Source organism: Rattus norvegicus, chromosome 5 (genome assembly GCF_036323735.1).
Source record: "Rattus norvegicus strain BN/NHsdMcwi chromosome 5, GRCr8, whole genome shotgun sequence".
NCBI lineage: Eukaryota > Metazoa > Chordata > Mammalia > Rodentia > Muridae > Rattus > Rattus norvegicus.
In genome coordinates, this window is record NC_086023.1 from 32,858,153 (window position 1) to 32,884,111 (window position 25,959).

General features: G+C 40.3%; 1 protein-coding gene across 5 annotated transcripts in view; it reads right to left on the minus strand.

Moving 5' to 3' along the window:
- The window catches only part of Lrrc69 (leucine rich repeat containing 69), a 158,337-nt gene that overhangs the window by 37,313 nt on the left and 95,065 nt on the right, over positions 1-25,959 (minus strand). For 4 of the 5 annotated variants that reach the window (NM_001134624.1, XM_039110541.2, XM_017593569.3 and 1 more), the window contains one exon: positions 16,049-16,228. The exons of the other annotated variant lie outside the window; for it this stretch is intronic. In NM_001134624.1, the coding sequence (NP_001128096.1) occupies positions 16,049-16,228 (180 nt within the window). The remainder of the gene's footprint in view (positions 1-16,048; positions 16,229-25,959) is intronic. 5 annotated transcript variants of the gene reach the window in all.

The window sequence follows — 25,959 nt, forward strand, 5'->3', positions numbered from 1 at the left end:
GACAGGGGGCTTATGTCCGGGAAACCAGGAAAGGGAATAACATTTGAAATGTAAATTTAAAAAATCCAATAAAAGAAAAATCTTTAAAAAAAAAAAAAAAAAAGAAGAAGAACTTTGGTATAAGCAGTTTCTCCTGAACTATCCAGAGAGGTTTAATATAATCAGTTTTCTCTAGGTACAAGCACCCCGATAGGTATTCAACCACAAGTGGTCAGCCTCAAACACATATACATCTGAACTCTGCTAAATGAACTCAAGAGGTTGGCATGCATGAACATATGGCTAGATAGATAGATAGATGGATATGTATGTACATACATACATAATAGATAATACATAGAACTAGCAATAATAATTTAAAAGATGTCACGAATTTGAGGAGAGGGGCGACCTAGAATCAGAGGAGGAGAGTGTCACTGAAATTATGTAAATACAGTATGCATGCATGAAATACCCCCAAAAAATTTTAAAGTAAAAGACGGAGATAGGAGAGAAGGTCCAAATGATGCAAAAAGAAAGGACAAGATCTACCAACATTGGCCTGAAAACGTAGGAAGGACCAGGAGCCAAAAATTGGGAAAATCCTCCAGAAGTTATAAGGGCACAGCAGTAGACATTTTTCCTGACCCAAATAGCCTTGGTTTTAGTTCAATGAGACCCATATTACATTTATAGCTTATAAAACAATGCATCTTGTTAAGATGCTCAGTTTGTGGTAATCTGACATAAAATAGAGACCAACACTGTAGAGAGAATCTTACGTACTGTGTGCATCACCTGTAAATAATGAGCTGGTTGACCAATGAGCTGAGGCAGGAAATAGACGGTTAGAGTTCCAGTAGAGAGAGTAGAATTCTGGGACAGAGTCAGTTACAAGAGATTTGCCCTGAACCCCGAGGAAACAGACACATGAAACTGAGAAGAGGTAAGCAACCATGTGGCACTCACAGAATAGAATAAACGGGTTATAGCTTTACTCTGAACCCTTAATTAAGTTCCGTGTTAGACAGCATGCCCAAGCTTACAGCCCAGGAATTTATTCATATATAATTAAGTTTCGGAGTTGTTATTTCAGGAACAGGCGCCTGAGAGGAAAAGCCCACGGTTACAAATGGATCCAACTTTGAGCACAGAAGATCCTGGTATTAGAAAAAGCCACAGGCAGAAAGGTGGGAAACAAGCACCTCCCAGAGCTAAATGCAGTTTCCTAGCAAGGGCGTGGCGTTGGGGGGGAGACTAAATCCTTTTAAGAAAGAACGAGTGGACACACCTATGAGCAGCAGTTAGTGAGCAATAGGGAGCAGGGAACCAGAGCCTTGGGCTTGCCTCACAGGCAAAAAAAAAGAAAGAGAGAGAGAGAGAGAGAGAGAGAGAGAGAGAGAGAGAGAGAGAGAGAGAGAGAGAGAGAGAGAGAAGAAAGAAAGCTTCCCAGAAATGGGGCAGATAGGCTCAACTCCCAGTCAGTACCTGTGAGTATGAGGCTTGGATCTCACAGAAGGGCAAACTGCAGCTCCTGCCCGAAACTTGCAAGGCAGCCTGCTCAACACAAGGCAGCCTGCTCGACCCTGCTCGACCAAAGCCAAGGGTTCAGAGTAAAGCTATAGACACAGGTTTGCTTGAGGAGCCTGCAGATTTTCCTCCAGAGCTGCTGTGAGACGAAAATGCCCCAATCTTATGAACAGGTAAAGTATTAAGTTTGAAAACAATAAAAGTGAAAAAGAGATTAGAGGGAAAATATTTTCTATGTTAAAAATGGGGGGGGGACCATGACACATCCATATGGGTCCCAGATGAGTTTGACTCACTTATCAGCACACAAATAGGTATCTATTTAGTAACAACTATAATTTTATATATCCTTTTTAAGAGTGATCAGAATAAAACTGACTTAGATAAGGAGACTGAAAGATGAAATGCTGGAGTGGAGGTCATAAAGCAGAGGTCAGAGAATTCTGTAAATCAGAATAAAGAATCTTCTGAAGAATCCAATTTGGAATCTACAAGGACAGCACAAAAAGGTGGTCCCAGATGAGAAGAATCCACACAGGTTGGGGGTTTGGGGTTACAATAGTCACTCACAGGGATGCTATGTATTGAATTAAGAGTAAGATTATGTTTAATGCTACCTCAAAACAATGCTATACAACAGATTCTATGCTTCACTTTGTAGAGTTTGGAGAAGTAGGATAGATACCCATGTTCATACACCATGCTACTGATACATACTCGGAATTCCAATGGGCTTCTACCTTAAATCCTGGAAAGGCTGATTCTGAGATTGTACATTTGTCAGAGATGGTGGCCATCTTGAAAAATGCCTTTGCAGACTGAAGTTGATGATACTTCAACATATGTATCTATTAGAATATAACAATTTTGAGATATTGGGGAATAAAACCTATTACAGATAATTCTTACAATTTACAGGTCAAACAGTTATTAAAGCTCTCACAGGACTTTAAAGGAAATGCTCATAGAACAAAAGGGGAATATGGCGTCGCCCAGAGATGGATCAAATAATGTTTTATTGACTTTAAGATTTTAAATGTCAATGACAGATAACAAAGCTGATGAGAGACAATGGGTTATGGGAAAAACTGCTGAAGGAAATCATCCTGTTTATGTTAAGGATATTCTAACCTCAGAACTGAAGGAAGAAAATGTGTTATTTTGGCAGTGCGATCTTTGCCTTTGTTTCAACGGAAGAAAACCTATGAGTGGATTTCTTCCAAAGTGATAAAAACCACATCTGACAGGGGAAGGATCCCTTGAAGATCTTGGCTGCAAGCAGAAAGGAAAAAGATCATGAAGACTAACAAAACAGGTAACTTGCATCGCTGATCCTTCTATGTGGGAATAGCTCTGAAACTGGGACATAAAAATGTCTCCAGTGAGAACTTCAGCTAGGTGTAGCCAATAAATCTTGTTTGATACAAAATTCTCTGGACTTATGATACCATCCCTTCAAATGACATAGATAGATATTTATAATACAGTTTGGTTATACAGTTATAAAGAAAAGACAGATGCTTTACATGCTCTAACAGAGAGCAAGCATCATCTTTAACTGAATTGTGCACATTGCACATTCCACTCATATATTAATGCAGAGATGTATATTACTTGTGAAAGTTTATATGTTTATACACACCAATGAAGTTAAAGAGGCCCTGACAAGATTTTACCCTCAGAGATGCTGAGAAGGATGTTGAAATACTGAGGCATGTTTGTTCCAGCATTCTGCATGATCATACCTCAGACTGCCTCAATGTTTTTCCTCAAAAATCTAAATCCAGGAAATTTCAAAATGACTAGCTAGATGACCCAGCATCACAAACTATTCCAGTGAAGACTTCAATTGAGCCCCAAACTTTCTTCAGCACAGAGATTAGACTGCAAATATTACAGCTAGCTTTCTTAAGAGTAACCAATATCCCAGTTTTCTTTGGACCTACAAAAAAGAAAATGATGCCCCCCGATCAGCAGAAAGTAATATTGAGAGCAACACCCCTCATTCCCGAGAGTCAGGGTAAATAGTTTCTGATCATTCAATACTTGATGGATGTGTGTCATCATTTAAAAAGAGCTGGTTGCAAGTTGTTATGGTCTTGGACAGGAAGGAAACAAAGTAAGAGAGATTAGATTCAGGAATTTCTTCTTCTCTTTCTCTTTCTTTCCTCTATCCTTTCTATCCCATCTAGTATAGAGGAAGAGAGGAGGAAGGGATGAAAGGAAAAAGAGTAAATATAAGATTAATATAGGAATAGTAGGAATAAAGGATAGAGAATTGAATTTACTCTTAAACTATAGAAATACAACTAGCCAAAAAGTCTTCCATTGGTATAGATTTTTGCACATTGATACAGTTAAGGTTATATTTTATGTATGTGCATATGTGTTTCTTTTACAAGGAATGATCCTATAAAATTCACTTTAAAGTGCAATATAAAGTTCTAGTCCTTGATAGCTGCTATTACACACTGTTTAGAATAATTAAGAAATGCAAATTAGCAGTCAGATAACCGAACTCATGGTCATGTTAGACACCAGTCTAGCTAAGTACAGTAAGATGTTTACACAGTAACAGCAAAAATAAGCAACATTTACCTAGTCGGGTATAGTGTATACACGGTCTTCAAAAACTACAGAGATCCACAGAAAATGGCATTTAAAGATATTTTATTAACAAAAGGCTCCTTTTTTTTGACAATGAGACAGGTTTGCTCCTGGCAGCACCCCAATTCTACTTCGAAGAAGATGAACGTCAAAGAACCTCCTTATGGCGTTTCCTTCATATGTGGCAAACTAGAAACTGCCCTTGCTTCAGCTGCTGACAGTAAGCTCTCTGAACTGGACAAGAGAGATGCAGGGAAGTCGACTGCTGAGATTGACCGAGACAGGGTAAGCAGTCCTTCATATTTCCTGTCTCTCAGAAAAATCTGTCATGTGTTCTGAGCCCTAAGGCCAAAGATGAGGTTCCAAAAATACAGAGAAATTTGGGCAGACTATGCAGGCAGACAGCTTTCTCAGTCATTTCCACAGGAAGCTGCTTGCCCGAGCTTCCTGCACACCCAGGTAACATGTATTCTCAGGTTTCTGATGGAGCTGAAGACTAGATGCTCATAGTCTCACAATTAATCGTAAATTGTTTAGGACTTTAGGAAAATGTTTTCAGGTCAAGAAGATATTTGCAGGTTGGTAATGCAAGTTATGACAGAAATTGACTGAGGAACATAAATCTTAATTCCCCAAGATAGGATAGATAGAATACTTTCTCCAAGGTTGCCAAGTACATATGGACTGGACATTATCAGTGTAATCTTACCTGGTAATTTTCATTATTGTTACTATTGTTTATAGTTTATTATTGAAAGAGAAAGAGCCTTTTGTTAGAATAAAAGGGGGATTTGCAGAGAGAATCTCTTGTGTACTGAATGGAAGCATCACCTGTCAATAAAAAGCTGATTGACTAATGAGCTGAGGCAGGAAATAGGAGGCGGGAGTTCTGGTAGAGAGAGCAGAATTCTGGGATAGAGTCAGGCATGGGAGGAGAGTCTTCAGGACTCTGAGGAGTCAGATGCATGAAACTGAGAAGAGGTAACCATCTATGTATCATTCATAGAATAGAATAAACACATTAAGTTACAAGATAGTCGAAGAACAAAATTCTCTCTCAGAGTCATTATTTTCAGAACTGAAGCATGGGTATAAAAGCCTACAGTTTCACGACACTGGTCTGGTGTTCCAAATTAACAGAATTTGCAAAAGCCATAAAACCTTTCTCCCCACAGAATCCACATACTTTGGAGCTAGAAAATACATTGCTACATTGCTTTAACCCTTTAATTGATTAGATGAGGAAAACAGTCTATATATTGAGAAAGTAAATGACTTAGGGAATGTTCATTGCTACAGGCCACAGAGGATTAGAATCCAAGGCCACTAAATTGTAGATTTGTAAAGTACTTGCTGACAGGAGCCTGATATAGCTGTCACCTGAGAGGCTCTGCCAGAGCCTGACAAATACAGAGGTGGATGCTCATAGCCAACCACTGAACTGAGCACGGGGTCCCCAATGGAGGAGTGAGGGAAAGGAATGGAGGATTTGAAGGGATTGGCAACCCCATAGGAAGAACAACAATATCAACCAACTAGAACCCCTAGAGCTCCCAAGGACTAAACCACCAACCAAAGAGTACACATGGAGCGACCCATGGCTCCAGCTGCATATGTAGCAGAGGATGGCCTTATCTGGCATCAATGAGAGGAGAGACCCTCGGTTCTGTGAAGGCTCGTTTCCTCACTATAAGGGAATGCCAAGGCAGTGAGGTGGGAGTGGGGGTGTGGGGGGAGCATCCTCATAAAAGCAGAGGGAGGGGTGATGGGATAGGGGGGTTGCAGAGAGGAAACCAGGAAAGGGGATAACATTTGAAATGTAAAATAATATCCAATAAAACAAAAGGACTATTCATCCCCAAAGTTCCCCTTTTCCTTCCCCTATATCCTCAAGATCCCACACCACACATGCAGTCTCACTTCCATGTTTCTGTGGCCCTTCAGTCATTCTAATTAAAAAGCATTTCTCTTCCTGGAGGAAAAAATATGGCTCCAAGCAACCTTCACTAAAGAGAAATTTGGACCACCCATGCGCAATAGGCTAATGACATAGGTCTTAGAGGGATGTACAGGTGGAGGCTGTAAAATGCTGGTTCCATGTTCTCCCTTCAGTGTTTTTAGCACCTTTCTTCTTCAGCTTTAATTAATCCAGTACACGCTGCCAAACAATCCTAAAACATAGCATACGCACCGACTCGTAGCTACCTACACTGAGTTAGTTCATTCTTCTTACTCTACTCTTTGACGGGTTTATAGAATTTTGCGCCAATTGTTCATAATGTCTCCTCCTCCCAACTCTACAAATCAACCCTGTTGTTTTCCTCTTTGCTCCTGTGCTGTTCTCTGGTCATATATCTGAATTCTACCTATTTTAAGAGGAGACATCCAGGACACTTTCCAGGACAGACATTATGCAATGATTTTACCATCCACATTGAAACTTTTGTATGATTGATCTCTGGCCCTCATGCAGCGTTATCCTTTAGTACTAGGGCCTTTTACATCTTTACAGTTTAAACTCAAACCTTAAACCATTGGGAACTGAGAAGGTCCCCTGTAAAACTGCATTACGTACAGCACCAGGAACTTCCTGCTTATAGTATGTTCTCAAATATTTACTGACTGACTAAAATAATTCCTAAAATTGGATGTATAGTCAGAACATTAACTCTTCCAAACCAGTATTGACTGCCCTAGCATTTGGCATGCTCTGAAGTCAACTATGCCATCTAGGAACCATCAGCATAAGCCAAGGATAGGTCTAGTTTCCTGATAGACTTTTTGCTGTTGTCATTGTTGTTGGTTTCCTGTTAGGTTTGCTGTTGTTGTTGTTATTGTTGTTGTTGGTTTCCTGTTAGGTTTGTCGTTGTTGTTGTTGTTGTTGTTGTTGCTGTTGTTGTTGTTGGTTTCCTGTTAGGTTTGTTGTTGTTGCTATTGTTGTTGTTGGTTTCCTGTTAGGTTTGTTGTTGTTCTTGTTGTTGTTGTTGTTGTTGTTGGTTTCCTGTTAGGTTTGTTGTTGTTGTTGTTGTTGTTGTTGTTTTCCTGTTAGGTTTGTTGTTGTTGTTGTTGTTGTTGCTGTTGTTGTTGTTGGTTTCCTGTTAGGTTTGTTGTTGTTGCTGTTGTTGTTGTTGGTTTCCTGTTAGGTTTGTTGTTGTTGTTGTTGTTGTTGTTGTTGGTTTCCTGTTAGGTTTGTTGTTGTTGTTGCTGTTGTTGTTGTTGGTTTCCTGTTAGGTTTGTTGTTGTTGTTGTTGTTGTTGTTGTTTTCCTGTTAGGTTTGTTGTTGTTGTTGTTGTTGTTGTTTTCCTGTTAGGTTTGTTGTTGTTGTTGTTGTTGTTGTTGTTGTTGTTTTCCTGTTAGGTTTGTTGTTTTGTTGTTGTTGTTGTTGTTGTTTTCCTGTTAGGTTTGTTGTTTTGTTGTTGTTGTTGTTGTTGTTTTCCTGTTAGGTTTGTTGTTGTTGCTGCTGTTGTTGTTGTTGGTGGTGGTGGTGGTGGTGGTGGTGGTTTCCTGTTAGGTTTGTTGTTGTTGTTGTTGTTGTTGTTGTTGTTTTCCTGTTAGGTTTGTTGTTGTTGTTGTTGTTGTTGTTGTTGTTGTTGGTTTCCTGTTAGGGTTGTTGTTGTTGTTGTTGTTGTTGTTGTTGTTGTTGTTGTTGTTGTTGTTTGGCTCCTAAGAATGTTCATTTTTACTCTCAAAATTATCTCTCTGTAATAAAAGTCTTTATGGTTGTTCTGCTAAGATATTTTGGACTGTTGTGAAGGCAAGCAAGTGGAAACAAACACCACCAAAAACAGAGTCAAGCCATCTGCTGAGCTAACGAGCCTTCTTTCTACTACATTCCGATCCTGCTCCCAGTCAGTCTCTGCTGCATACGAATGCCTTTAACTTTCTCGGGGGAGAGTCAAAGTTTGCAGTAATGAGCATCTTTGGGTGAATAAAATAAAGTTGATTACAATTTCAGACCTTTACAAGAAGCAAATCAGAGATTCCAATGTAATTATAATTCTATGTCCCCAGTTTAAGAACTAAAGGTAGAAATCTCTAAAAGGGAAAAGGGACAGAGTTACCAGAAGCTGGAGAGACCGAAGCAGTGTGTGGATTCATTTATGCCGTGATTGTCTTCTATTTTGTGACTACAGTAACATGGAACATGCATTATCATTTCAGTTTTCTGAACAATAAATACTTGTTACTTTCACAACCATTTAGAACTTGAAGTGGGATGCCTTCTGATCTTCTCTCTGTCTAATGTACATTAAATTGACTAACCACTGCACAAATGTATTAAGACCAGCATTCATTTTCATAGCTGACTAGTTGAAATGATCAGCTTCACAAATGAATGTCTGTGGTATCTTAACAGCAATAACTTTTTATAGAAAAGTAAGATTTTACTCTGTAAGTAATGGGTAAATTAGATGTAATATTATATTATGTCTCACTCCCAGCAGGTTGTCATAAAAAGGAATTAAGATTAAAAAGTTTCATTTATTTTCATAAAGTAGATGAGCATTTTCACTCATTTATGCTGAGACCTCCTCACATTAATCTCTTCTGAGGATAGTTTTAATTACATTACATCATTCAATACAGTGCTGAGAGTTTATGCTCCAAGCCAATCCTTGCCTAAACTCTTCAACTTTAAAGGAATCTGGGGAAATGTTACGTTTAACTAACAAACCGATTCAAAATGAAAACCCTCATAAGAATATTTTGGGCACAGGATCACTCAAGAGTTTGGAAAGAAGTTTACAAGAATATTTAAGTTACTTGATGATCAAATGTGGCCCAAGTTACTAGTAACTAAACAGGATTGATTCTGTTACTGTTTCAAAGATTCCTGCTGAAATAGCAATTAAACATAAAAGTCTTATTCCTAAGGGCTAACAAGTCAAATAATTATAACATTTTAAAAACACCAAATTGAGTAAATTGCCAAGTGATCCTTTTCATCCATTACTTTCGATGGCCCTCTCACTAGTTTAGAAGGCAAGCATGACATAATATTACATTCACCTGAACAGAAGCCACCTCAATTTGAAATTTTGGGGTTGTTTGGTTTTCCTTTTTCTGTTTTATGTCAGGAATAAAGACTCTTTTATTTTCACTGAATGTCTCCCTCTTTTTGATACAAATCCTGCTTGAAGCAGAACATTCAGTGTAGCACAGCAGCAGCCGGACACTAGCATTATCAAACAGGTTTTCGAATCGTAATGAAGTATTTACTATGAAGGACAGCACTCTCCAAGATTAGGTCCTGAGTAGATAATTAAATAATTGATTTTTTAATAAAAAGAAAAAGAGGCTTCTGGGTGATCAAGTTTATGTAGAATATTAGCCCACTTACACGGAAAAGCAGCATAAACTTGGAGTCTGACTAAGAGCAATTGTCTACTATCTTAATCCATGTGTTATTGCTATGAAGAGACACCATGACCACAGCAACTCTTACGGAGAAAAACATTTAATTGGGAATGGCTTACTTTTCATAGTTTTAGTCCATTGTCATCATGGCAAGGAGCATGATAGCAAGACAGGCAGACATGGTGCTGAGAAGCAGCTAAGAGTTCTACATTTGGGCTGACAGGCAGCAGGGAGAGAGAGACACTGGACCTGGCTTGAGCATTTGAAATTCCAAAGGCCAAACAAGTGACGTACTTCCTCCAACAAGGCCATACCTAATCCCACAAGGCTATACTTCCTACTTCCTGTCACCTCGTAGCATAATGAGCAAATAGTCAAATATATGAACCTATGTGAGCCAGTCCTACTCAAACCAACACTGTGGCGGCAACTTCATTATCATCCCCCGGGTATTCTGCACACACTCTACACTGTAAACAAACAGTGAGATACTAATAATACAGGTTTCGATTGTCCAACTGGCCAGGTGCACTCAAATGTCAAGTTGATTTTTCAAATTTAACCTTAAATACCCTAAAATTTTGTGTATAATGATTATTTAATTCATAATAAAAACAATAAACATATACTTTTTCACTATAGAATACTTAAGAGCATGAGTTTTATTATATATATATATATATATATATATATATATATATATATATATATGACAGTTGTTGAGACCACACACTAGGCAAGAGCTCTTTAATGAGCCATGTCACCCAACCACTTCCTAACTTTTAAGAGCATTAAAATCGATGGTTGTTTCATAACAAAACAAATTATTTTCTTTTCCGCTTTTCTCAAAGCTTCTGACGTCCCCATGCCTTTTATCTATTCACATATCTGGATATCTAGCTATGTAATACCAGATTTTAGCTTGGCATGGTGATGTGCCCAACAGGCTGAACCAGGATGACGGCAGGAACTTCGAGATCAGCCTGGACTATACGGCAAGTACAAAGCGAGCTAGAGCTAAACACTAAGATCTTGCCTCAAACAAACAAATGCCAACAGCAACAACTCCAGTAATTCTAGACTTTGACCTATTTCCCCATTTTGCTCTGAAAACATCATTCCATATTTGCCTTGGTTCATAAGAAATCTGTTTTAGTCCCTTGCCATTTCTTTGTGATTTTTTTCTCATTCATAATTAGCTCTCCTCATCTACTGTGGTTATGTATAATTTTACCAAAATATGATTGTATGTGGATTTGTACTTTTTTAATTTGACTAGTCAGTCACTCAGTAAGTACACAATGACTTTAGCTATTTGAATATTTTCTGCCATCAGCCGGAATCAAAGCCTCCAGTTTACATTTCAGTCATTATATTTTTAACCCATACTGTATTCTTATACCCCCGTTGTTGTTTCTATAGGAATTTACAGTACCCTTAGGCATATATACACTGGGGAAAATGAATTCTCACAGACCATCGAACATTTTCATGGAAATTTTATGTGTCAATTTTTTTCTTCCACTCATTCTTTCCTTTTAATTTTTTGTGATCTCCAACATTAGCATAATGTGTGTTAGGATCCTATAAAGTTATCTGATTTATCTGTCATAAATACCCCATGGCTTTATGTCCACAGAGGAAAATCCTTCTTTCAAGAGCTAGGGCCGTTCCTTTGTAACAGAATGACCATTCAGGATATGGGTTGATATAAGAATGCCCAGTCCACTCTGTGTGACATCATCCTTAGGGCACGTTTACGAAGCACAATCTAGCCGAGCTGTCACCCAGCAAGTGACCAAAGATGTGTGTGTTTGTTTCTCTGCTCTTCACTGCAAATATGGTGTGCAAAGCTACTGAAGTTCCTGCTTTGATATCCCCCTCAGTGATGGACTGCGACTGGAAGAATCAGATTAATGAGCCCCATACTTCCTTCGCTAATTTTTTTCAGAACATTTGAGCAAAATAAATGAAAATACAACAATGTGGTCAAAGAAGAGCAACGTGAAACCTGCATAGTGCACAGCTATGCTCTTAAGTTGCAAAATGTGCTTCCATTGATAAAAATGTGATTGCTTCACTCCTTCTTTAAAAGGGGAACAAGAATACCCTTGGCAGGGAATAGGGAGGCAAAGATTAAAACAGACACAGAAGGAACACCCATTCAGAGCCTGCCCCACATGTGGCCCATAGATATACAGCCATCCAATTAGACAAGATGGATGAAGCAAAGAAGTGCAGACCGACAGGAGCCGTATGTAGATCGCTCCTGAGAGACACAGCCAGAATACAGCAAATACAGAGGTGAATGCCAGCAGCAAACCACTGAACTGAGAATAGGACCCCCGTTGAAGGAATCAGAGAAAGAACTGGAAGAGCTTGAAGGGGCTCGAGACCCCATATGAACAACAATGCCCAGCAACCAGAGCTTCCAGGGACTAAGCCACTACCCAAAGACTATACATGGACTGACCCTGGACTCTGACCTCATAGGTAGCAATGAATATCCTAGTGAGGGCACCAGTGGAAGGGGAAGCCCTTGGTCCTGCTAAGACTGAACCCCCAGTGAACGTGATTGTTGGGGGGAGGGCGGTAATGGGGGGAGGATGGGGAGGGGAACACCCATATAGAAGAGGAGGGGTAGGGGTTAGGGGGATGTTGGCCCGGAAACTGGGAAAGGGAATAACAATCGAAATGTAAAAAGAAATACTCACGTTAATAAAGAAAAAAAGAAAAAAATGTGATTCCATTATCTGGTTCTGTCTCAGATATTTTTTCTCCCATTCCTTTTTTACTGAGCCCTGCCTTTGCCCATCCCATTACAGGATAGGAAGTATGGCCGCCAAGCCAAGCCTTGGATACACTCTCCGATTTCTAGCACTCAGCAGTCTTAGAAAATGAACTGCTGTTCTCCAAGCCCAGGCCTATAGAGTAGCTTTGGTTTCCTTTGTGTTGTTTGTTTGCTTGTTTGTTTTTTCAGTAGTCATGCTGAACTAGTACAACAGCTTACAAAAGTAAGTTCAAACTTCATACTGAATGGCTTGCATATCTCACACTACCTCTCACTGTGTCTCCCTTAGCTTAGCTTGTGTGTTCACAGTTCTGAGTGAGCTAATTATTTGTACGGTTTCACCTGTATTGTTGCACACTGGTTCATGTCTAATGCCCCCTTAATTGTCTTATACATCTTAAGCGGATAATAATCTTTATTATTGTATTAATTCTCCATGCCCCGAAAACAAACACCATACTAGGGCTCCAAAATTGCAGCGCCATTTCCTCACAGAACCCACACACAATCACTCTACTTATTACAAGAATGTAACCATCCTGTTGTGCCTAATAACAAGCACCTACTATGCTAAGTAATACTTGAGAGTCTGTTGAGCCCTTGGCCACAGCCCAGTAAGATGGGAGCTATTATTGTTGCCTTTAAGGAAGCATATCCTTAAAGAGGAAATTAAGGTGACATAGACAGTAAGTTCTGAGACTCATCATCATATCTATATTGTGAATTTCTGATGTTCCTGGGAATATGTGATTTCTTTCCAGACCAGGAGTCTACATTGCCAACAGCTGATGAAGTTTTATAGAGAGAGAATATATGGAATACCATGAGGGAATACTATGGAGGAAGTAAATAAATGGCTCTTCAACTTGATTCTATTAAAAGCCAATTAAATAGATGAAGACTGGCTAAGTTGGACTGGCTATTTTCTTCATTCGAGGTTGAATATAAGGAGTAGCACACATGAGTTTCTGCCCCTGGTCTCCAGTTGGAAACTTTGAGAGTTTGGCAAAGTTACCTAGCTTGTTTAAACTTAGGATTTCTCATCAGTGTCCTGGGGTGTTTTAGATATTACCTAACTATGGTATTCCAGGTGACAGACAGCACAGAGTTGGCTACGGTTATTTTTATTAGCTGGCAATTTCTCCCCAAAAAAAGTTTTGAAATGAAGCTAACAGTTCATCGGATGGTTTTGCAAAGAAATCTGTCCAAGGGAAAAATGAACAGGGCAAGCTGTCCCAGGTGCAGCAAACGTGGCCAGGGAGAAGCAGGCTGCTTGGGCAACTTTTGCTAAGTAATTTGGCAAGTTTTACTCTTTAGAGTTCTCGAGACTGCGGTGATCCATTCCAGACGAGACTGTGAGCTCTTCCAAACAGGTTACACACACAAGCAGATGCCACTCCCATCCCAAGCAGCAGGGTACATCTCTCTCCTCATTTTCCCAGAGATGATCTCTTTTTCCTCTTGATACTTAGCATCAGGTGCTTTGGGCCTTTTTTTTCCCTAGAAAACAACTGAAATCTGTTGCACTTAGGTTTGGTGGGAGAAAGACAGTGAACATCGAGTAGGTAAATAATTTCAAAATTTGCTAGATGCACTGAAGACTAAAACTTTCTAATACAAACACTGACTTAGCCAGACAAACTGCAATGGATGTTACCAATTCATAGATTTTTGGAGGCATTTACAGGCATTAGAGCACAATAAAATATGTACATGATTTGAGGGTACTGTCTCCGATTAACTATTTCCTTTGTTTCTCCTAATCACAAGTGGATATGCCTACTATAAGTGGAATTCGTTCACAGATGGACCAAAAGGGAAAATATTATCCCATTTTCTCCAAATTACTCCCCAAAAGGTCTTTTGAACCTTGTAGAAAATTTCCTGTTGGCCACAGTAAGAATATCTTGAAACAATGTGTGTAAGGAAGGAGATCTTGCTGCATTATATGTCTGTACGCACTGGCCCAGGGAATGGCGATTCCCACTTTTAGTGTGTATCTTCCAATCCCAATTAATACAGTTAACATAACCCCTACAGGCATGGTCAGAGGCTAGACAATTCCTCACTGGTGTGTCTGGAAGCTTGTCTTCTGGGAAATTCCAGGTCCAAATTGACTACTAACATTAAAAGGGCAATAGGAGTAGAGTAAAACAGACTACTCCACAATCCAAAACACAAAACAAAACAAACAAAAAGCACTGGTCGTGCCAAGGAACTTGACATTGAAGCCCCTAGCCTCCAGAGTTACAAGACAGTGAGATTCTGTGTTGTAACTCAGTGGTCAACCAAAGAGTACACATAGAGGGACCCATGGCTACAGCCACATATGTAGCACCTCTGCATTATCTGGCATCAATAGGAGAAGAAGCCCTTGGTGTAGGGGAATGCCAGGGTGTTGAGGTGGGAGTGGGCAGGTGGGAGTGGGAGCACCTTCACAGAAGCAGGGGGAGGGGGAGGAGATATGGGAGAGGGGGCAAAAGGGATACCATTGAAATGTAAATACATAAAATATCCAATTAGCAGTAATGTCACGTAAGTCCCAACAAACTAAAAACATACATCACTCTTTCCTATTATCATATGCATGGTTTATATTTGCATGTGCTCATTTGCTTTTGTGTTTTGCTCCCTTCTCCAGACTTCTCACCAATGCCAGACGAGAAGTTATAGCGTCAAGAACAAATGCTGGGTCCATTCGAACAGGGGTCAGCAAGCTGAGGTTCTCCAGACACTGCCTGGTCCACACTGTTCTCAGGACATGTGACCGACAGGTGCTTTAATATTTTTAAGTGTTGAAAAATAATACATTTCACATTATACAAAATTTAAAGGTAAGGTTCACATTCCTTTATATATTGCTTACAGATGCCTTCCTGCTACAGAACAGTTATAACACTGTTGTGATAAAGACTGTACTGCCTAAGTAAAATGCTAATTGGTCATCTGAAGTGAAAAGAAGTCTTCTAAACACTTGGGTAAAATGTACATCACAAGCTATGTCAGCTGCCTATTGAGAACTGCTCCAGGTGACATGGTCCAGGAATGGAGTCCTATGAAAATTCAGAGTGGTTTCTTTTAACACTCCCAAAAAACAATAGGGTTGTGTGACCTCAGCTTCTTCAAAACACAGAATTATTCTTGGAATGTATCTTCATATTCCTCCAGGGGATACCAGAGAGGATCGAGTTTACTTCAGATTACTCCTTATTGCCTGTTGTTATTCAGGTAAACTCTCCTTGACCTGCCTCTACAGAAAAAGATGTTTTGCCATACACAGATTGTCCTTGTGATTGTACACAACTTGGACTCATGAGAACTTTACTCATGTGACCTTCCCTAACACTCTATATGGTCCGATGCTCTGAATAATGTTGGCTGTTACACGAGACTTTATGACACGAGACTACACAAGTCTGCCTCATTTATCAGCTCCATTCTCCCAGGTCCCCACTGCCTCTAGAGCAGTGAGAGTTAAGCATGGTAAGGTGTTTTACATTTCCATTGAAACTCAAACTGAACTAGTGAATTTTTAACCCATGCATCTCACGTGCTGAACAGCAAAAGGTCAGTGCTGCCGTTCCCTGTGTTCATGGAATTTTGGTGGAGTGTATGTATTGTGATAAAGACTTTGAATTCAAATGGAAGAAGGAATAATGATTATAACACAGTTTTCTGAATGTGTTTATCATAAATCCTACCAACGATGGGTACAAATATCATTAGTAAGGACAAACATGGGAGTCCTTATGCTCATTTTCCCACAATAAAAGCACAGTTTACCTTCGATGGAGGAACAAAGTAAACGCATTCCAGCCACTCAGATAAAAAAGGTTTTCTGCATATTGCACATTTTTTTGCTTTGGAGAGTTTGTCCTTGACCTCTGGGTAACACTCTATGGCATCCATAATCAAAGGGTTGTATTCTTCTAATTGAGAGAGGACAAATCTTGCTGCTATTTCCTAAATTAAAAAGAAAAACCATAGTTCTTCAAATTAATTCAAATTCTATACATTACATTAATTTCTATTTTATTAGTTCAAAATCATGCTTAATTCTTTGTTTATTAATCTAAGATTCTACAGCACTATATAAGGACATATATATGACTTGCATATGGCTCATTGCAAAAAAAATGTCTTTCACAGAAGAAAAATGGATATCTTCTACCATATTTTTCTCTTAAATATAAAAAATAATATAAAGTCATAATAAATTTACATTATCTGTTTAATAAAATAAACATTATTTGTTTAATAAAATTAGAAGTTTTTTACTTCATTTTTTTAAATATTAGTACAATAAGCAGGGGCTACCCAGACATTAAAAAATATTCAGTTGTATTTACTAGGCTGTAAATTCTTCCTATCCTAACCATAGCTCATAAACCAGTCAAATCTGTGTCACTTAAGGGGTACTAGAGTCTGTAAGCTAATCTCTACTGTAAATCTTTGTTAAGCTTCACCATGTTGATCTAGAGAAAATAGGACTAATTCTGAAGATAACACTAAATGATCAAAAGGTAATGAAGAAAAAGAAGTTGCCTTCTGTCAGTACCATCAACATCATCAACTCAAGTAAAACACAGCACATGATATATAAACTTTAGTCTCCACTGACCTAGCAAAGGAAACAGGCATTTGCCTCACTCCTTAAAAGTGCCCCAATCCAGAAAGTCAACATGGCAAAAACAATCCTTGTGTTTATGAAGCAATGTGTGTTTATATTGCATGGCAGTCCTGTATAAATATTTCTGCTTGAAATTTAAACAGTATTGAGGATAATGTATTTAGGACATATTTTCCTGCCCAGAATAAGGGGTTTTCTAATAGTTCATATCGGCTCTGTACATCATTATTGAAAATCTATACATATCAATATATATAAAACTCTCGGGGCACTCCTGAGGCTGCAGAGCGGAAGAGACCACCAACACTGCTCACCCCTGCCCACATCCCTGGCCCAAGAGGAAACTGTATAAGGCCTCTGGGCTCCCGTGGGGGAGGGCCCAGGAGCGGCAGGACCCCTGCCGGAGACACCGCCGGACCCTGAAGGAAACAGACCGGATAAACAGTTCTCTGCACCCAAATCCCGTGGGAGGGAGAGCTAAACCTTCAGAGAGGCAGACAGGCCTGGGAAACCAGAAGAGACTGCTCCCTGCACACACATCTCGGACGCCAGAGGAAAAAGCCAAAGACCATCTGGAACCCTGGTGCACTGAAGCTCCCGGAAGGGGCGGCACAGGTCTTCCTGGTTGCTGCCGCTGCAGAGAGCCCCTGGACAGCACCCCACGAGCAAACCTGAGCCTCGGGACCACAGGTAAGACCAAATTTTCTACTGCAAGAAAGCTGCCTGGTGAACTCAAGACACAGGCCCACAGGAACAGCTGAAGACCTGTAGAGAGGAAAAACTACACGCCCGAAAGCAGAACACTCTGTCCCCATAACTGACTGAAAGAGAGGAAAACAGGTCTACAGCACTCCTGACACATAGGCTTATAGGACAGTCTAGCCACTGTCAGAAATAGCAGAACAAAGTAACACTAGAAATAATCTGATGGCGAGAGGCAAGCGCAGGAACCCAAGCAACAGAAACCAAGACTACATGCCATCATCGGAGCCCAATTCTCCCACCAAAACAAACATGGAATATCCAAACACACCAGAAAAGCAAGATCTAGTTTCAAAATCATATTTGATCATGATGCTGGAGGACTTCAGGAAAGACCTGAACACACTTAGGGAAGCACAGGAAAACATTAATAAACAAGTAAAAGCCTACAGAGAGGAATCGCAAAAATCCCTGAAAGAATTCCAGGAAAACACAATCAAACAGTTGAAGGAATTAAAAATGGAAATAGAAGCAATCAAGAAAGAACACATGGAAACAACCCTGGATATAGAAAACCAAAAGAAGAGACAAGGAGCTGTAGATACAAGCTTCACCAACAGAATACAAGAGATGGAAGAGAGAATCTCAGGAGCAGAAGATTCCATAGAAATCATTGACTCAACTGTCAAAGATAATGTAAAGCGGAAAAAGCTACTGGTCCAAAACATACAGGAAATCCAGGACTCAATGAGAAGATCAAACCTAAGGATAATAGGTATAGAAGAGAGTGAAGACTCCCAGCTCAAAGGACCAGTAAATATCTTCAACAAAATCATAGAAGAAAACTTCCCTAACCTAAAAAAAGAGATACCCATAGACATACAGGAAGCCTACAGAACTCCAAATAGATTGGACCAGAAAAGAAACACCTCCCGTCACATAATTGTCAAAACACCAAACGCACAAAATAAAGAAAGAATATTAAAAGCGGTAAGGGAAAAAGGTCAAGTAACATATAAAGGGAGACCTATCAGAATCACACCAGACTTCTCGCCAGAAACTATGAAGGCCAGAAGATCCTGGACTGATGTTATACAGACCCTAAGAGAACACAAATGCCAGCCCAGATTACTGTATCCAGCAAAACTCTCAATTAACATTGATGGAGAAACCAAGATATTCCATGACAAAACCAAATTTACACAATATCTTTCCACAAATCCAGCACTACAAAGGATAATAAATGGTAAAGCCCAACATAAGGAGGCAAGCTATACCCTAGAAGAAGCAAGAAACTAATCGTCTTGGCAACAAAACAAAGAGAATGAAAGCACACAAACATAACCTCACATCAAATATGAATATAACGGGAAGCAATAATCACTATTCCTTAATATCTCTCAATATCAATGGCCTCAACTCCCCAATAAAAAGACATAGATTAACAAACTGGATACGCAACGAGGACCCTGCATTCTGCTGCCTACAGGAAACACACCTCAGAGACAAAGACAGACACTACCTCAGAGTGAAAGGCTGGAAAACAACTTTCCAAGCAAATGGTCAGAAGAAGCAAGCTGGAGTACCCATTCTAATATCAAATAAAATCAATTTCCAACTAAAAGTCATCAAAAAAGATAAGGAAGGACACTTCATATTCATCAAAGGAAAAATCAACCAAGATGAACTCTCAATCCTAAATATCTATGCCCCAAATACAAGGGCACCTACTTATGTAAAAGAAACCTTACTAAAGCTCAAAACACACATTGCACCTCACACAATAATAGTGGGAGATTTCAACACCCCACTCTCATCAATGGACAGATCATGGAAACAGAAATTAAACAGTGATGTAGACAGACTAAGAGAAGTCATGAGCCAAATGGACTTAAAGGATATTTATAGAACATTCTATCCTAAAGCAAAAGGATATAACTTCTTCTCAGCTCCTCATGGTACTTTCTCCAAAATTGACCATATAATTGGTCAAAAAACGGGCCTCAACAGGTACAGAAAGATAGAAATAATCCCATGCGTGCTATCGGACCACCACGGCCTAAAACTGGTCTTCAATAACAATAAGGGAAGAATGCCCACATATACGTGGAAATTGAACAATGCTCTACTCAATGATAACCTGGTCAAGGAAGAAATAAAGAAAGAAATTAAAGACTTTTTAGAATTTAATGAAAATGAAGGTACAACATACCCAAACTTATGGGACACAATGAAAGCTGTGCTAAGAGGAAAACTCATAGCGCTGAGTGCCTGCAGAAAGAAACAGGAAAGAGCATATGTCAGCAGCTTGACAGCACACCTAAAAGCTCTAGAACAAAAAGAAGCAAATACACCCAGGAGGAGTAGAAGGCAGGAAATAATCAAACTCAGAGCTGAAATCAACCAAGTAGAAACAAAAAGGACCATAGAAAGAATCAACAGAACCAAAAGTTGGTTCTTTGAGAAAATCAACAAGATAGATAAACCCTTAGCCAGACTAACGAGAGGACACAGAGAGTGTGTCCAAATTAACAAAATCAGAAATGAAAAGGGAGACATAACTACAGATTCGGAGGAAATTCAAAAAATCATCAGATCTTACTATAAAAACCTATATTCAACAAAATTTGAAAATCTTCAGGAAATGGACAATTTCCTAGACAGATACCAGGTATCGAAGTTAAATCAGGAACAGATAAACCAGTTAAACAACCCCATAACTCCTAAGGAAATAGAAGCAGTCATTAAAGGTCTCCCAACCAAAAAGAGCCCAGGTCCAGACGGGTTTAGTGCAGAATTCTATCAAACCTTCATAGAAGACCTCATACCAATATTATCCAAACTATTCCACAAAATTGAAACAGATGGAGCCCTACCGAATTCATTCTATGAAGCCACAATTACTCTTATACCTAAACCACACAAAGACACAACAAAGAAAGAGAACTTCAGACCAATTTCCCTTATGAATATCGACGCAAAAATACTCAATAAAATTCTGGCAAACCGAATTCAAGAGCACATCAAAACAATCATCCACCATGATCAAGTAGGCTTCATCCCAGGCATGCAGGGATGGTTTAATATACGGAAAACCATCAACGTGGTCCATTATATAAACAAACTGAAAGAACAGAACCACATGATCATTTCATTAGATGCTGAGAAAGCATTTGACAAAATTCAACACCCCTTCATGATAAAAGTCCTGGAAAGAATAGGAATTCAAGGCCCATACCTAAACATAGTAAAAGCCATATACAGCAAACCAGTTGCTAACATTAAACTAAATGGAGAGAAACTTGAAGCAATCCCACTAAAATCAGGGACTAGACAAGGCTGCCCACTCTCTCCCTACTTATTCAATATAGTTCTTGAAGTTCTAGCCAGAGCAATCAGACAACAAAAGGAGATCAAAGGGATACAGATCGGAAAAGAAGAGGTCAAAATATCACTATTTGCAGATGACATGATAGTATATTTAAGTGATCCCAAAAGTTCCACCAGAGAACTACTAAAGCTGATAAACAACTTCAGCAAAGTGGCTGGCTATAAAATTAACTCAAATAAATCAGTTGCCTTCCTCTATACAAAAGAGAAACAAGCCGAGAAAGAAATTAGGGAAACGACACCCTTCATAATAGACCCAAATAATATAAAGTACCTCGGTGTGACTTTAACCAAGCAAGTAAAAGATCTGTACAATAAGAACTTCAAGACACTGAGGAAAGAAATTGAAGAAGACCTCAGAAGATGGAAAGATCTCCCATGCTCATGGATTGGCAGGATTAATATGGTAAAAATGGCCATTTTACCAAAAGCAATCTACAGATTCAATGCAATCCCCATCAAAATACCAATCCAATTCTTCAAAGAGTTAGACAGAACAATTTGCAAATTCATCTGGAATAACAAAAAACCCAGGATAGCTAAAGCTATCCTCAACAATAAAAGGACTTCAGGGGGAATCACTATCCCTGAACTCAAGCAGTATTACAGAGCAATAGTGATAAAAACTGGATGGTATTGGTACAGAGACAGACAGATAGACCAATGGAATAGAATTGAAGACCCAGAAATGAACCCACACACCTATGGTCACTTGATTTTTGACAAAGGAGCCAAAACCATCCAATGGAAAAAAGATAGCATTTTCAGCAAATGGTGCTGGTTCAACTGGAAGGCAACATGTAGAAGAATGCAGATCGATCCATCCTTATCACCCTGTACAAAGCTTAAGTCCAAGTGGATCAAGGACCTCCACATCAAACCAGACACACTCAAACTAATAGAAGAAAAACTAGGGAAGCATCTGGAACACATGGGCACTGGAAAAAATTTCCTGAACAAAACACCAATGGCTTATGCTCTAAGATCAAGAATCGACAAATGGGATCTCATAAAACTGCAAAGCTTCTGTAAGGCAAAGGACACTGTGGTTAGGACAAAACGGCAACCAACAGATTGGGAAAAGATCTTTACCAATCCTACAACAGATAGAGGCCTTATTTCCAAAATATACAAAGAACTCAAGAAGTTAGACGGCAGGGAAACAAATAACCCTATTAAAAAATGGGGTTCAGAGCTAAACAAAGAATTCACAGCTGAGGAATGCCGAATGGCTGAGAAACACCTAAAGAAATGTTCAACATCTTTAGTCATAAGGGAAATGCAAATCAAAACAACCCTGAGATTTCACCTCACACCAGTGCGATTGGCTAAGATCAAAAACTCAGGTGACAGCAGATGCTGGCGAGGATGTGGAGAAAGAGGAACACTCCTCCATTGTTGGTGGGATTGCAGACTGGTAAAACCATTCTGGAAATCAGTCTGGAGGTTCCTCAGAAAATTGGACATTGAACTGCCTGATGATCCAGCTATACCTCTCTTGGGCATATACCCAAAAGATGCCTCAACATATAAAAGAGACACGTGCTCCACTATGTTCATCGCAGCCTTATTTATAATAGCCAGAAGCTGGAAAGAACCCAGATGCCCTTCAACAGAGGAATGGATACAGAAAATGTGGTACATCTACACAATGGAATATTACTCAGCTATCAAAAACAACGAGTTTATGAAATTCGTAGGCAAATGGTTGGAACTGGAAAATATCATCCTGAGTGAGCTAACCCAATCACAGAAAGACATACATGGTATGCACTCATTGATAAGTGGCTATTAGCCCAAATGCTTGAATTACCCTAGATCCCTAGAACAAACGAAACTCAAGACGGATGATCAAAATGTGAATGCTTCACTCCTTCTTTAAATGAGGAAAAAGAATACCCTTGGCAGGGAAGGGAGAGGCAAAGATTAAAACAGAGACTGAAGGAACACCCATTCAGAGCCTGCCCCACATGTGGCCCATACATATACAGCCACCCAATTAGACAAGATGGATGAAGCAAAGAAGTGCAGACCCACAGGAGCCGGATGTAGATCGCTCCTGAGAGACACAGCCAGAATACAGCAAATATAGAGGCGAATGCCAGCAGCAAACCACTGAACTGAGAATAGGTCCCCTATTGAAGGAATCAGAGAAAGAACTGGAAGAGCTTGAAGGGGCTCGAGACCCCAAAAGTACAACAATGCCAAGCAACCAGAGCTTCCAGGGACTAAGCCACTACCTAAAGACTATACATGGACTGACCCTGGACTCTGACCCCATAGGTAGCAATGAATATCCTAGTAAGAGCACCAGTGGAAGGGGAAGCCCTGGGTCCTGCTAAGACTGAACCCACAGTGAACTAGTCTATGGGGGGAGGGCGGCAATGGGGGGAGGGTTGGGAGGGGAACACCCATAAGGAAGGGGAGGGGGAAGGGGGATGTTTGCCCGGAAACCGGGAAAGGGAATAACACTCGAAATGTATATAAGAAATACTCAAGTTAATAAAAAAAAAAAATAAATAAATAAATAAAACTCTCCCTCTAATTCATGCTAATTGATGTCTTTAAAAATCTCAAGAACATATCATTCCTACATATTTCTGTAGACCTGCTCCTTTCTATGCCCATGCTACCCAGACAACAAGTGTCTTGGAAGACTACTATCACAGAGCAAAGCATCCTGGGACATGCAAAACCTTCTGAGTGGGAAAATGGCAAAGTAAACAGAGAGAACAAATGTGAAAGCACTAATACTGTCAGGAATTCCACCATCACATGCTTACAGTCACCTTCTCTCTGTTTCCAAGGAGAAGTTTGTAATTCAAGTTCAAAATGCTTGCTTTAGAAGTATGTTATTGGGAGGGAGAGCTAAACCTTCAGAGAGGCAGACAAGCCTGGGAAACCAGAAGAGACTGCTCCCTGCACACACATCTCGGACGCCAGAGGAAAAAGCCAAAGACCATCTGGAACCCTGGTGCACTGAAGCTCCCGGAAGAGGCGGCACAGGTCTTCCTGGTTGCTGCCGCTGCAGAGAGCCCCTGGGCAGCACCCCACGAGCGAACCTGAGCCTCGGGACTGCACGTAAGACCAAATTTTCTGCTGCAAGAAAGCTGCCTGGTGAGCTTGGGACACACGGAAGCAGAATTTCTCTAGGACCGGGCACGTTCTGTGTTTACCGGAAGTCCCACACCCACGGATCCCGGCCCGCAGCAGCTCTCTGCTCCCAGACCCGGTGAGAGAGAGACCCAACCGCCTGGTCAGGTGGGCACTCCTGAGGCTGCAGAGCGGAAGAGACCACCAACACTGCTCACCCCTGCCCACATCCCTGGCCCAAGAGGAAACTGTATAAGGCCTCTGGGCTCCCGTGGGGGAGGGCCCAGGAGCGGCAGGACCCCGCCGGACCCTGAAGGAAACAGACCGGATAAACAGTTCTCTGCACCCAAATCCCGTGGGAGGGAGAGCTAAACCTTCAGAGAGGCAGACAAGCCTGGGAAACCAGAAGAGACTGCTCCCTGCACACACATCTCGGACGCCAGAGGAAAAAGCCAAAGACCATCTGGAACCCTGGTGCACTGAAGCTCCCGGAAGGGGCGGCACAGGTCTTCCTGGTTGCTGCCGCTGCAGAGAGCCCCTGGGCAGCACCCCACGAGCGAACCTGAGCCTCGGGACCACAGGTAAGACCAAATTTTCTGCTGCAAGAAAGCTGCCTGGTGAACTCAAGACACAGGCCCACAGGAACAGCTGAAGACCTGTAGAGAGGAAAAACTACACGCCCGAAAGCAGAACACTCTGTCCCCATAACTGACTGAAAGAGAGGAAAACAGGTCTACAGCACTCCTGACACACAGGCTTATAGGACAGTCTAGCCACTGTCAGAAACAGCAGAACAAAGTAACACTAGAGATAATCTGATGGCGAGAGGCAAGCGCAGGAACCCAAGCAACAGAAACCAAGACTACATACCATCATCGGAGCCCAATTCTCCCACCAAAACAAACATGGAATATCCAAACACACCAGAAAAGCAAGATCTAGTTTCAAAATCATATTTGATCATGATGCTGGAGGACTTCAAGAAAGACATGAACACACTTAGGGAAGCACAGGAAAACATTAATAAACAAGTAAAAGCCTACAGAGAGGAATCGCAAAAATCCCTGAAAAAATTCCAGGAAAACACAATCAAACAGTTGAAGGAATTAAAAATGGAAATAGAAGCAATCAAGAAAGAACACATGGAAACAACCCTGGATATAGAAAACCAAAACAAGAGACAAGGAGCTGTAGATACAAGCTTCACCAACAGAATACAAGAGATGGAAGAGAGAATCTCAGGAGCAGAAGATTCCATAGAAATCATTGACTCAACTGTCAAAGATAATGTAAAGCGGAAAAAGCTACTGGTCCAAAACATAAAGGAAATCCAGGACTCAATGAGAAGATCAAACCTAAGGATAATAGGTATAGAAGAGAGTGAAGACTCCCAGCTCAAAGGACCAGTAAATATCTTCAACAAAATCATAGAAGAAAACTTCCCTAACCTAAAAAAAGAGATACCCATAGACATGCAAGAAGCCTACAGAACTCCAAATAGATTGGACCAGAAAAGAAACACCTCCCGTCACATAATTGTCAAAACACCAAACGCACAAAATAAAGAAAGAATATTAAAAGCAGTAAGGGAAAAAGGTCAAGTAACATATAAAGGGAGACCTATCAGAATCACACCAGACTTCTCGCCAGAAACTATGAAGGCCAGAAGATCCTGGACTGATGTCATACAGACCCTAAGAGAACACAAATGCCAGCCCAGGTTACTGTATCCAGCAAAACTCTCAATTAACATTGATGGAGAAACCAAGATATTCCATGACAAAACCAAATTTACACAATATCTTTCTACAAATCCAGCACTACAAAGGATAATAAATGGTAAAGCCCAACATAAGGAGGCAAGCTATACCCTAGAAGA